The sequence below is a fragment of the Capricornis sumatraensis genome, chromosome 22 (assembly GCF_032405125.1).
Source record: "Capricornis sumatraensis isolate serow.1 chromosome 22, serow.2, whole genome shotgun sequence".
Classification (NCBI taxonomy): domain Eukaryota; kingdom Metazoa; phylum Chordata; class Mammalia; order Artiodactyla; family Bovidae; genus Capricornis; species Capricornis sumatraensis.
The window spans coordinates 15,578,798-15,592,394 of NC_091090.1; the positions used below are offsets into that span (position 1 = coordinate 15,578,798).

At 53.7% G+C, this 13,597-nt stretch overlaps 1 protein-coding gene across 2 annotated transcripts in view; it reads right to left on the reverse strand.

The window, feature by feature from the left end:
• The window catches only part of CPNE5 (copine 5), a 99,442-nt gene that overhangs the window by 8,957 nt on the left and 76,888 nt on the right, over positions 1–13,597 (reverse strand). For both annotated transcript variants that reach the window (XM_068994252.1, XM_068994251.1), the window contains 4 exons: positions 12,983–13,024; positions 10,192–10,267; positions 5,896–5,949; positions 1,909–1,970 (listed from right to left, as the gene is read on the reverse strand). In XM_068994252.1, the coding sequence (XP_068850353.1) occupies positions 1,909–1,970; positions 5,896–5,949; positions 10,192–10,267; positions 12,983–13,024 (234 nt within the window). The remainder of the gene's footprint in view (positions 1–1,908; positions 1,971–5,895; positions 5,950–10,191; positions 10,268–12,982; positions 13,025–13,597) is intronic.

The window sequence follows — 13,597 nt, forward strand, 5'->3', positions numbered from 1 at the left end:
CTGACTCCAAGGGGACAGAGGCGCCTAGAACCTTCCTCCTGGTCCAGGTGGGTGAGGGAGGAGAGAATCCCTAGACAAACGCCTCCATCAGCTGCCTGCCTGGACACGTATGCTGGCCTCTCGGTCCCTAGAGCCGGCTCGCTCACCCAGGCTCTCCAGAGTGTGAAGAGAGGAGAGGAGGAGGGCCAGGGCTTGCCTCTGTGAGTGCCCTCTCAGCAAGATGACAAGACCTCACAGCACCCAGCCCTTGGACTCATCCATCTCTCTCAAACCCCACCTCGTAGCTATGAGGCGGATTCAATGGTGGCGGTGGTGGCGGTTGAGTGGCTCGGTCGTGTCTGACTCTTTGCGACCCCGTGGACTGCAGTCTGCAGGCTTCTCTGTCCATGGTGTTCTCCAGGCAAGGATACTGGAGCAGGTTGCCATTTCCTTCTCCAGGGGATCTTCCCAACCCAGGAATCAAATCCAGGTCTCCTGCACTGCAGGCAGATTCTTTACCAACTGAGCCACAAGGGAAGCTCGGTGGATTCATTACTATGGAAGAAACGCAGCCTGTGGATGACGGGATGAACCCTGCCGCTGACTAAGCGGTGTGGCCTCGGACATCTTCTGTAAAATGGAGATAATCATCTTCCCTGGCCCCCTGTATCCTGTAAATTGGGGGCAGTCTGCCCACGGACAGAGGAGCCTGGCGGGCTACAGCCCACAGGGTCGCAGAGTCGGGCACACCCGACTTAGCGTGCATGGATGCAAATGGGAAGGATAAACAGGATGAGGGTTGCTTGAAAATTACCATGGGATATCAGGGGTGGTTTTTCAATAGGACAGAGCACAGAGCAGTTCTGATCGGGGAAAGAGCAAGGGCAGGGGCTGGAGGTGACGTGGGGGAGGGACGGGGAGGCCTCTGGGGGACTGCGGGAAGGGCATGTGCTCAGCGGGGACAAGGAGAGCTGCAAGCCTGCGGGTTGCAGGCTCGAGGCAGCAGGGAGTCACGTAAGTGTGGCTTCCCAGGGCCTGACTCCTCCCTCTGCCCTGAGAACCAGGCGGCCAAGCGCCGGCTTGGCTGGGATGAACCTTTGGCAATGGCCCCGCCTGTCTCCTTTCCAGACAGGTGTAGTCACTCACCTGCCTGCACCTGTGGGCTCTCGGCTACCCACACCCCTGCCCCGGCACCTGTCCCGGCAGGGAGCGTGCTGGGCAGGACCTCACTGCAGAGTCAGGCTCTTTCCTCATGAGCTGTTTGGCCGGAGTCTCCAGATTTCTCTGCTTGCCTTGGCCCGGAGGCCAACCCCTCTGGTTGTCTCTGTTCCTTAAACTTGTGTTGGACCATCCCCTGGCCTCTGTCCCAGTTTCTCCTGTGGTCCCTAATGACACTGGGCAGATTAATCACCGCCTCCCAGACAGGCCATATCAGAAGCTCAGAGCAGGAAGGAACCTTAGAATTCACTAAATTCCAACCTCTCTGTGTAAGCGGAGGAGATGGATGCCCAGGGAGGGAAAGTGATGTGCCCAAAGTACCCCAGCCAGTTCACAGCAAAGAGGGGCCTAGGGCCTGGGCCTCCTGACGCCTAGATCAGGGCTTTTCCACCTCCCTAAGCCCTTAGTTCTCTTTGTCATGGAGTCTCACGTAGTCCCTACCACCTTGCAGGTCCCCTCCGCACAGAGACCGCCCACGACCCAAGCGAGCCTCCATGGCTCAGCAGCGCCCTCTGCAGCCACATCAGGGCCCTGCAGGGCCCTGGGGAGTCGTCTGAGCCCAGATACCGGAGGTCTGATCAGAGCCCAGCATCCCAGGCTCTGGCCAGGACCTCAGAGAGGCCAGGTGCGGTCAGCTCAGCTCAGGTCCATGTTGGGGGGGGCCCTTCCCTCCCCCTGAGGCCAAAGAAACCAGGCTGCATCTCTTCTCACCCTCCTTTGATGTAGTCGAGAAATGTGCACTCTGACTCCACAGCAAAGGAAAGCAGCGTGACCTTGAAAACAAAAAGAGGCTTGGTCGGGGGGAGCATTGAGCAGAGAGGGGATGCAGGGAGCTTTTCAGATGGTGATGGAGCCCCCAGCATGTGCCAGGTTCGCCCACATCATTGCAAACAGTGCCCACGACAACTCTATGAGGTACTATTATTATCTCCATTCTCCAGCCCAGGAAACTGAGGCTCAAAGAAGTGATGCAGTATGTCCAAGGACACTACCAGGACGTGACCAGGTAAGATGGGAACTCAGATCTGTCTGGCCCCAGACACTGTGCTCTTGACCTTGATGCCAAACTGCATCCTGGAAGGGCCCTGTCTCTGTCACTGGAGTACAGGGGCTCAAGCCGAGGAACTGAGTTTTCTGTAAGTGGACACGGGTGTAGAGGGAGCGGCGGGGTCCTCCCGACACAGGGCTAAGATCTGTCAGTGCTGACAAGCTTCGTGCTTCCATATTAATCCTGAAGGGCTTCCCTGTTGGCTTAATGGTAAAGAATCCACCTGCCAACGTAGGAGACCCGGGTCGATCCATGGGTCGAGAAGATCCCCTGGAGTAGGCAATGGCAACCCACTCCAGTGTTCTTGTTTGGAAAATTCCATGGACAGAAGAGCCTGGTGGGCTACACAGTCCATGGGGTCGCAAAGAGTTGGGACAGGACTGAGCACGCACATATGCTTTAATCTTGAAATACGCCTCTTTGGTTTGCACTTGTTTTAAACCTTATTTGTCCCACCTCACTCCTCTAGCATCGCCCATCTCTACCTTCTCAGACCCAAGCCCCTCCTAAGTAGCCTGTCCTTTCCCTGGAGGTAACTAAGCACCTGAGGCCCTCTTGCCTAAGCAGATGCTGCTTGACCTATGCCCCTGGCAGCTTTGGCATCAGCTTTCCCAAGACAGGCAACTACCCGGCAGTGGGTTATGATAATGATTTAGGATCGTGGAGACAAATGAAAGCTTGGCAGTTCAGTTCAGTTCAATTGCTCAGTCGTGTCCGACTCTTTGCGACCCCACAGACTGCAGCACACCAGGCCTCCCTGTCCATCAACAACTTCCGAAGCTTGCTCAAACTCATGTCCATCGAGTTGGTGATCGCATCCAACCATCTCGTCCTCTATCATCCCTTTCTCATCCTGCCTTCAATCTTGGCAAAGTCAATTAAATGAGGCAAGAATGGGGCGGGGGACACTTTACCAGGCTCAGAGAATTCCACTCTAGGATTTGTAGCGCCCCCTACTGGTACAGATTCAGTCATCTTTACCACCTCAGTGGGGAGACCAGGGAGGGCTTCCCCTTGACAAAGCGGATGAGCCATTAGCCCAAATGACGGAGAGTCTGTGAGTACTGAGTTGGGCTTTGGAGACCCCCGTTCGCTGTGGATGGACAAAGCCTCCCTAGTCTCTAGGAGTGGACTGTGGCAGTGGCCTCTCCTCTATGATCATTAGACTCCACGGGAAGCTTTCAAAACATCTTGTGGCTGGACTGAAGACCCCAAACCAATATCATCAGGCTTTCTGGAGTAGGGATATGGCTCTGGTTTATTTCTGGCTCCTCACTTGAGTTTAACATGCAGTCAGGGTTGAATTCCGCTTCAGGCCCTGGGAAGAAGCAATTAATTGCTGAACTTGGCTGGCCATATGGATCGACTCAGGGACTTTGTACTCAGAGTGTGGTCCCTGAACAGCAGCATCAGCATCACTGGGTAGAAATGCAGACTCTTGGCATTTCAGCAGGCTCCCCAGGAAATCCTGCACATGGCAAGTAAGGTCTGAGAAGCACTAAATATAGATTCCTGGGCTCCCAGCCTGGGTTTCCTAAAATAGAACCCCAGGGAACTGGCCTGGGCATCTGTATTTTAATAGGGATCCTGAACCCTGAGTGATTTTTTTTTTTTAAATGGTAAAGATTGGGAAATGCTGGATCAAAGGAAAGTCAGGGGACCTGGGCCTAGCCCTGCGCCTTCTCTAACTCACTGTGACCTGAGGCACCATGTCCCCTCTCTGGGTCTCAGTTTCTTTATCACTAAAGCAAGAAAGCTGGATGAGATCAGTGGGTTTCATACCTTATTATTATTATTATTATTTTAGCTGTACATCTAATATTTCTTAGCTGGGGAAGGTGCTGCCCTCTCAAGGGGCATTTGGGAACATGAGGGAGAGCTTTGGGGTCTCACAATGACTGGGGTTCTACTGCTAGCTATGGGCTCAGGCCAGGGAGGCTAAGCATCCCACCACATATGGGGAAGTCCTGTAAGACAAAGAATTATTCTGCCCCCAATGCTGACAACATCTCCACTGAGAAACCCTGCACCTTTGGACAAAGGAAGTATTACTCCACACCTGCATGTGAAGCAGTTATAATCAGAGAAGTGGTGGTCAGCAGAGTCCAGTTTACAGTCCTGCATCTCCCATGTGTCTGCCACAGCCACCCTGTGCCTTCAACAGGGTAGGGATGATATATTAGACCCATTTTACAGATGGAGAAAAGGTTCCTGGGAGGAATCCTGGGGGCCCCTGCCCGTGGCCTCGTCTGGTCTAGAGTTGCCGTTGGCCTGACTCAAATGGCTGCGTTTGGCTGTATTCGTTCTGGGACAGTGGCCCTCTAGAGTAGGAGGGACATGAAGGGCACAGACTTGGGTATGTTTGCGCTGCTAAGACATCGGTTTGTTCTATCAATGCTTTGGTGGGCTCTACCTCAGGGCCTTTGCACATGCTGATCCCTACAGCTAGAACTCTTTTTCCTTGATATCCTTAATACTTAACTCCCTCACCTTGCTTAAATTTCTGCTTAAAGGTTATCTTCTCAGAGAAGCTTTCCTTGGCTATTTTATATAAAATAGCAAGTTTTGGCCCTTGCATTTTCTATTGATTTATCTCACTATACTTTTAAAATTAATTTTTATTGGAGGATAGTTGCTTTACAATGTTGTGTTTTTTCTATATAGCAAAGTGAACCAGCTATATGGTTACATATATCCCCTCTTTTTCAGATTTTCTTCCCATTTAGGTCACCACAGAACCTGTGTTATTCAGTGGGTTCTCATTAGTTATCTGTTTTATGCATAGTATCAATAGTGTGTATATGTAAACCCCAGTCTTCCAATTCATCCCACCCTTCCCCCTTGGTATTTGTTTGTTTTCTATGTCTGTCTCTATATTTGCTTTGCAAGTAAGATCGTCTATGTCATTTTTCTAGATTCCACACTTCACTATACTTTTTTCCACAGCACTCCCAACCACCTGACACACACAGGTATTTGCGGGTACACTTGTCTTCTGTCCCCCACCCCCCAACCTGACAATAAGTACCAGGGGGGCAGGGATTTGCATCAGTCTTATTCCCTCATGCCCCAAACAGTGCCTGGCACTTGGGAGCACACAGTTAACATTTGTTGAAGAAATGCAGGAATGTGCTGAAGACCAGCCCCCAGAAGCTGCTGGGCCAGTGTGATCCCAGGATGGTCTTGGTTAAGGAGGGACCGTGTCCACAGCAGCTGCAAGCTGCAGATTTAACTGTTGTGCTCACTGCTCTGTCTACCACCTTCCAGCTCTGTGACCTTGGTTGAGTCACTTCCCTGCCTGCGGCCTTGGTTTCCGCTCTTGTGACGAGGGGATGATAATGCCTGCCTCTTAAGGAAACAACCTGTGAAAAGCACCCCAATGGGGAATTTCCCAGAGTAAGAGCCCAATAAGTTCAAGTCCTTTTCCTTCCTGCAGGAAGAGCCCCCCACGGGACTTTCTCTCTGGGATTTTTCATCCTATATCACAGGGCTCGTCCCCCCGACCCCCATTGCTCCGTCAGCCCCACCCCTCCCCACCCCCAACCCCCAGGTCTGGTTCCCACACCCTGCAGCAAAGCCGCGCAGACCACCAGACCTAGCTCGGGGCTCAGGAAGTCTACATCCGCCTCAGAGAGGGAGTGGCTACTCACTGTGCCCGAATTCACATATTTCTTTTTCTTCATTTTCTTTTTTGGGTTTACCACCTGCCGAGGAAAAAAACACACACACAAAATAAAACCCAGTTACCAGGTAAGAAGGAGCGTTTCTGAGCAGTCAGGGGCTGGGTGTGGCCCTGGGGCAGAAGAGAAGGAGGAAGCCAAGAGTGACTAGGGAGACGCAGAAGGAAGAAAGAGCTGGAGTTTAGGCACAGGTGGGAAGTTCAGGTGGGAGGTCTGGCAAGCTGTGCAGGTAGGAACGGGGGAGAGAAGTCTAGGGGGAGAAACCCAGAACAGCCTCAGAACCGCCACAGGCCTGAAGGCCACGCAGAGGATCTGGTGCTGCCTGACGTATTCGTAGGACGACAGTTCCCTAGGCAAGCTGCTGAGATGGGGGCACGTTGCAGCCCCAAGACTACACTGTTCCTGGATCTCTCAGTCTGTCCCATGAGGGTATGGGGCTTCTAGAATTTTCCGCAACTCAAACATCTACTCCAGAGCAGCTCTCCCACGAGACGGGAGTGAACATGGACTCCTGGGGGTCTGGGCATCACCAAAAGACCTGGCCACAAGCGTATGTCTTTGAAGTCATCTGTTATCTTTAAATTAGCCTGTGTTCCACATGCACTCTCTAATTATAACTGTTTCAATATTAAAGCACTGTTTTGTTCTCAGATCTTCCTGTGAAGTGGGCACTGAGAAAACATCCTGTTTGTTCTGGGGTTTCCACCACCACTGGGCATGCACACCCCCTCCCCCCCTCCCCATGTACCAGACTCTCCAGCCTAAGCGGCCCCAGACGCCGTGCAGGGGACCAGCGCCCCCTAGGGGCCAGCAACCTCCCCACTCCTGGGCTGGAGTTCGAAGCCTTCTCTCTCTCCTCACGTCCCCAGCGTCTCCAGGGTCCCTAGGGCTGGTAGGGGATCTGCCCTCCTGTGCAAGGAGGCACTGAGTGGCTCCCAGGACCAGGAGCTCTGCGGGCTCTGGACACAACAGTGAGTGAGACATCGTCCCCACCCCTGAGGATGTCATGGTCTTTGGGGGGGGTGTGGGGGGAGGGGGGGGAGGGGAGGTAGGAAGTATGATAAGGGCTGCCCAGGTGTCGCTAGTGTAAAGAACCTGCCTGCCAGTGCAGGAGACCTAAGAGATGTGGGTTCAATCCCTGGGTGGGGAAGATTCCCCTGGAGGAGGAAATGGCAACCCACTCCAGTATTCTTGCCTGGAGAATCCCATGGACAGAAGAGCCTGGTGGGCTACAGTCCACGGGGTCACAAAGAGTCAGACACGACTGAAGCAACTTAGCACACACGCACGCACATAGTATGATAAACAGGTAACAGGCCTGCTTTTAGTGGGGGAGGAGGGAACAGGAGCACCCTCTTCAGACTTGGTGGGTGTGCAGGTAGGGTCTTCCTGGGGGAGGAGCATCACAGGCCGGCTCTGAGGCCCGGTAGAGGCCCAACCAGGTCAAGAAGAGCAAAGGGAGCCCCGGGGAGGCACCAGCACAAATGAAGCCACAGAGACCGAGCCAGACGGAGGTGCAGAGAGCCTCAGATGGCATAATGGGCTGAAAGCGAGGGTGGGCAGAGGGACGGGGAGCGGGCCGGACCCCAGGGGCTCCTAGAGCTGTGACATATACGGCCGCTCATACACGCCCCCACCTCAGCTGCACAGACACTGCAGGTCGCGGGGGCTTGACCCTCTTGTGAAGGAGCTCGGCCTTTCCTTGTAGGTAAAGGGCCCCGTCGGACATCAGTTGGGGTGGAGGCTCCCTGCTCCCTGGGGTGAACCAGGCTGAGACAGCGGGTGAAGTGAACAGCCAGGTAGTAAGCAGGGCAGCAGTGTGGTCGATTACCATTTTGTAGGCAGCTCTGGGTTACTGAGTAGAAGTGGAAAGGCCATTAGGGGGCTGTCGCAAAGCCCCCCACCCCCATGGGGGAGATGGTTACAGTGGGGGTGGACAGGAAGGAAGGGGACAAGCCTCAGAATATCCCGGTGGCAAGAGGAGCAGGATTCAGCTGTGGACTGGGTGTGGGATGTGGGGCCGAAGGCATCAGGGATGCCTCCCCAGGGGCCGTGGTCCCCACGATGATGGCACAGGAGGGGGAAGCGGCTGGCCAGAGGAGAGGAGGGCGGCAGGGGCTCTAGCCAGCGCATTCAGTTTAGGAGGCTAAGTCTGAGGTGCGGCCACATACAGCTGGGCATGTGCGATGGACACCTAGGCTGACACCAGAGCCTGAGATGAGGGTCTTTCCTGGCAGAAGCCTAGTCCCTCTTCAGGCACTTCAGACACTAGAAAGGCCTTCCTGAGCCCAAACCAGCCTCCCAGAGATGCCCTCCACAGTGCCAGGCCTGCCCCTCGGCAGCCAGAATCTAATTCCTTTTCTACCTGCCGGCGCTTCCAATGTGTGAGACAGCACTTTGGCTTGCCAGTGCTGCAGTTTCTCTTGTTTGCAAGGGAGCAGGGCTCAATGGCCGAGAAAACAAGTTGATCTAACCTTTCCTGCTTTAAGCCTGAGAGATCATGGCCTCATCTGAGCCTGTCAAGCACTCTTAGAAGGCCAGACTCCAAGAGATCTGACCCCTTCCCTTCCCTTCCCTTCCCTAAAAATTTTCTTAGAGGACTCTAGGGAGTTCCCTGGTGGTCCAGTGGTTGACTGTACTTCCAATGCAGAGGGTGGGGTTTAATCCCTGGTTGGGAAACTGAGATCCCATGAACCGTGTGCCATGGCCAAAAAATGAGTAAATAAGAGTTTGGAGAGGGGCTTCCCTGATGGGTCAGGGGTAAAGAATTGCCTGTCAATGCAGGAGACATGGGTTCGATCCCTGATCCAGGAAGATCCCACATGCAGCTGAGCAATTAAACTCCTGCGTCACAACTGTGCTCTAGAGCCCACGTGCTGAGAAGCCAGTGCGCCACAACTAGATAGAAGCCCACACAGCAGCAAAGACCCAGCACGGCCAAAAATAAAGGAATTAAAAAAAAGAGTCCAGAGAAAGACGGGGCCTGCTGCGTGGGTGGGAAAAAAGAGACAGCTCCGTCCTTTGTCCTTGCAGAAAACAAAGCAATTAACTGTGAGTGTCAGAGCTCCTACAAAGCAATTCATCCATGTTCCATTCTCACAAATAGCCTTGTTGAACTGAATTCAGTGTGGGTGTATAAGAAGCACCTACTGTGTGCCTAGGAGGACCCAGGCCAACGTGAATAGGGCAACAGAAAGGGCTGTCACTTAGTCTGCCCTTGGGGCACTTCGGTCCAGCTGGAACACAAGACCTGTCCACTCGGGACAGAGATACAGGCTGAGGGAGCAACGTAAAGAGGGACTCAGAGTCAGTGATGGGAGTCAAAGCCAGCTCTGCGACTTTACTCGCTGAGCGATGTGAGGACAGGGCCAGCTCGTAGGACGGTTGTGAAATGTAAATCTCCTGGCACCCAGGCTCTCGACAGATGATACTAGGAGATAGCACTGACGTAATGCTCACCAGGGGCCAGGCGTGGTTCTAGTAATTTAATTCTCAGTGTGCACGGCACAGAATGGGGCAGGAGCTCAACCAGGGTCACCCAGCTTATACACGGTCGAGCTGGGATAGGAACCCTGGGCCATAAACGAGGACTACAAGCATCTGCAGTTCAGTGTCTGGCATGAACTGTGCTGTCCATGGAGCTGCCTCACTTCTGTGGCAGAGTGCAGGGCCTGAACTGGATGTGTGAGGCTGGGAGCGTATCCCAAGGGAAGAGCGCATCCCAAGGGAAGAGCGCACGCAGGCAGAGGCTCAGTGCAGATACTATCCTGAGGGCAGACGCTCTTATCTGCCAAGAGACTGGGCGTCTTGTCCAAGGTTCCCGTCTAGATGGAGGCACCCCGGCTCTTGTCCCTCTCTTTCCTTCTAGGACAGAGAATACATTCTGCAGGCCCTGCAACTGCTCCGATGAAAGGCAGGACTCAGGACCTCAGGTCTGGAGCCAGGAACCTGCTGACACCGTGCCCTACCTCCCGCCGAACCTGCATTTCTCTCCCCTTGCGTGGTTGGAAGAGCTCTCTTTGGGGCTGGGGGTATGGAATATAACTCAATGATCTGGAGTCAGATAAACTTAGATCGTTGGCCTCTTCTGCCACTTTCTGAACTTGAGTCAAGTCCCCTTACTTCCTGGAGATTCAGTCTCTTGAACTGTGAAATAGGACAATAACACCCACCTCACAGGAGAAGATGCAAAGACCCCAGCCCGGGCTCCCTGTGGGCCTCAGAGACTGTGGGAGCTATGTATCGTCAGAGCAAAGGCCACCTCACCTCATAGATGTTGAACTGGCTCTGCCCACGGGCCAGCTCCCGGTAGCTGGTGGTGAACTCCCCAATGAAGTCGTGGCTGCAAGGGAAGGGCGCTGCTGAGAACACGGACACGAGGCCAGGCTGTTCACACCCATCCCGCCCCCTCTCACGTCCCTACCCCGGGCTCCAGCTTTGCCCAGCTCCTCTGCTCCAGCGGTCCATGCCAGCAGAGATGGTGGGGCCCTGAGAAGAGCCGAGTGTCACCCATGGGGCTGGAAACCCAGCTGTAACCCAGCAAAGAGCAGGGTCCTAGAGAATGGGACCTACTTCTCATACTTGGATTCCTACTTGAACAAACGAGCAATAGAAGGTATTCTGGGGACACCTGGGGATATTTGAATATGAAATGAATATTAGATCATATTCAAGAATTATTGTTCAATGTGTCTGGTGCTATAATGACATGTGTAGTTAGGTAGAAAAATGCCCTTAATTTTTAGACATTCCCAATGAGATATCTAGATGTAAAAATGCCATGACGTCTGTAACTTAAACTACATCAGCAAAACACAGATAAAGCCACTGTGGCCATGTGGAACACTTGTCAGAGTCAGGTGATAGGCTTAGAGTGTTCATTAAACTCTTGACTTTTCTGTGCACTTGACATTTTTCCAATAACATGTTTTGAAAAGACATCCAGCACTAGGTCAGTCCAGGCAGCTTGAAGTGTTTTCTGCAGTGTTTCTGTCTTCTGCATCTCTGCCCCACAAGCGTGTGTTGATGTTAAGTGCAGCAGAACCTTGTACAAAGCAGAACTCCCACCCCTTCTGTGGGTGGCTGCCTTTCACCGTCACTCTCCCATAGCGGGCAGTGGTGAACATGCTGGCCGGAAGCACCTGCTGGAGCCTGATACCTTGAGTCCACACTGCGGTTTGTTTACATATTTACAGCGTTCAGCCTTCAGATTACGAGCTCCTTAATGGTGGGACCCAATGGCATCTGGTGGCCACCTCCAGTTGTTGTTCAGTCCCTCAGTTGTGGCTGACTCTTTGCAACCCCATGGACTGCAGCACGCCAGGTCCCCCGTGCTTCACTATCTCCTGGAATCTCCTCAAGCTCACGTTCATTGAGTCAGTGATGCCAGCCAACCATCTCATCCTCCTCCTCTCATCCCTTCTTCTCCTTCCCTCCATCTGTCCCTGAATCAGGGTCTTTTCAATGACTTGGCTCTTTGCATCAGGTGGCCAAAGTACTGGAGCTTCAGCATCAGTCCTTCCAATGAATGTTCAGGACTGATTTCCTTTAGGATGGACTGGTTGGATCTCCTTGCGGTCCAAGGGACTCTCAGGAGTCTTCTCCAGCACCACAGTTTGAAAGCATTAATTTTTCGGCACTCAGCCTTCTTTATGGTCCAACTTTCACATCTATACATGACTTTTGGAAAAACCATGGCTTTGACTATATGGACCTTTGTCAGCAAAGTGATGTCTCTGCTCTTGAGTACACTGTCTAGGTTTGTCATAGGTTTTTTTTCTTCCAAGGAGCAAGTGTCTTTTAATTTCATGGCTGCAGTCACCATCTGCAGTGATTTTGGAGCCCAAGAAAAATGAAGTCTGTCACTGTTTCCATTTTTTCCCCATCTGTTTGCCATGAAGTGATGGGACTGGATGCCATGATCTTAGTTTTTTGAGTGCTGAATTTTAAGCCAGCTTTTTCAAGCCACTTCCAGCTTCCCTGGCAAAGGTGAAGCATGAGGAACCCCGGGGTAAGATGATGAGGTGAGTGCTGGGTGGAAGCCTGAGGCCAACTTGCCTGTGATGTGGTTAAAGTGGAGAGAGGAGGGGCCAGAGTGAGTTGGCAGAGGTAGTGCTGGTTCCGGAGCTTCTCTATCGGAAGATGTTGGAAAGGTGAGCTCCTTGAAAGAAGCTGGGGCCTGATTTAGAGCTGCGTGTGCACAGCTCCCCACGGCATCCCCTGTCCACGTCCCAGACTTAGGAGGCACCAGAGGAGACTGCAGGGCTTAAAGCCCCCTACGACACCCTCTGTAGCACCACAGGACGCAGGGCTCACAAAGTCAGGAGGGATGGCCTACTTGGATCTGGTTCAACTGGCAAGAGTGGGTGAGAGTTCTACTAAAGTTGCAAGAGGCCTATTCTGGTCCTGTCTATGGATTCCCAGCAATACCGGCTCCTTGGGGGCACTTCAATGCACAGAAGAGGAAGACCCTGGCCCCCCCAGCGCTGGGCTCAGCCCTCCTCGGGCTCTGCCTCACAGCTCCTGGGCCTATTTGTCTGCGTCAAGGCTCACCTCCCACAAATTCTGCTCCCTCAGGCCCTGCCCCCTGCAAACAGCTCCTCTGAGGACTCAAGGGCCTCCTTGCTGGATTTCAGGAAGTCTCTGCGGGCCAGCTTGTCTTCTGCACTTAGTTCACCCCACAGTGCTTAGCCTCACGCAGAGAACATGATCACCAACGCTCAGGAGGTCACTAACATCTGCCTGTACCTTAGAACACACACATTTCAGAAAATCCTAAATTCTCCCAAGTGTGGGGGAGACCTTGGACACTGGGCTGGCGGCTAGACAACTATTTGAGGAAAAGAGGCCTCTTACTCCCCTTGCGCCATGTCCTGCAGGACACTGGCCTTCTGGTGCCTCAGCGGAGCTGGGCAGGGACAAGGAAAACCCAGGCCCCTCACCCCAGAGCTGCCATGCGTGGGGGGCCTGGGCACAGCTCTCTCCTCGAGAGCAAGACCCGCCCTCCGCCCAGGGGCGGCCCCCTCCCTGCTCACCTACTGTCCTTCGGCCAGCTTACCTGCCGTCTCGATCCCAGTCGTACACCTCCACCTTGATGGTCCTGTAAGGCAAAGGGCTTGTGGTGGGATGGACTTGACCCAGCACTTGCGTAGCCTGAGAACGGGGCCCTTCTCCTGCTCTTGGGCCACAAGGGGATACCGGAACACCCAGGGCCCGTGCTGGAGAGGCCCAAGAGACAAAGGACCAATTCTGCAGCCTCACGCCTCAGGGACCCAGCCAGGCCCAAAACTGCATAGAGACTTCCCTGAATTTCAGGCCAGATGTAGAGAAGCAACGTCAGACTCTAGCTCACGCTGCCTTCTCCTTGGCCACCCCAAAGGGCACACAGGTCCCCGCATGAAGCCATACTCTGAGTCTGTCGGGGTGGGACTGTCGTAGGGGGAGTATGGTGTTCCCTAGATCCAAGGCCTAAGCAGGGTGGGTTCTCCTGGGGCAGAGTCACAAGACTGTGTGGTGGGACCCCAGGGTCCAAGGAGTCTGAGTGGTAGGGAGCCCCCGCACCCCTCCCGTCAGGGGTGGGCTCAGGGGCCCTGACTTGGGGATGGCCCTCAGAGCTTTTCCATGCCAGACTGGCTCCCGAGTGAGGGCGTAATTATCTTCACATTTTAGCCTG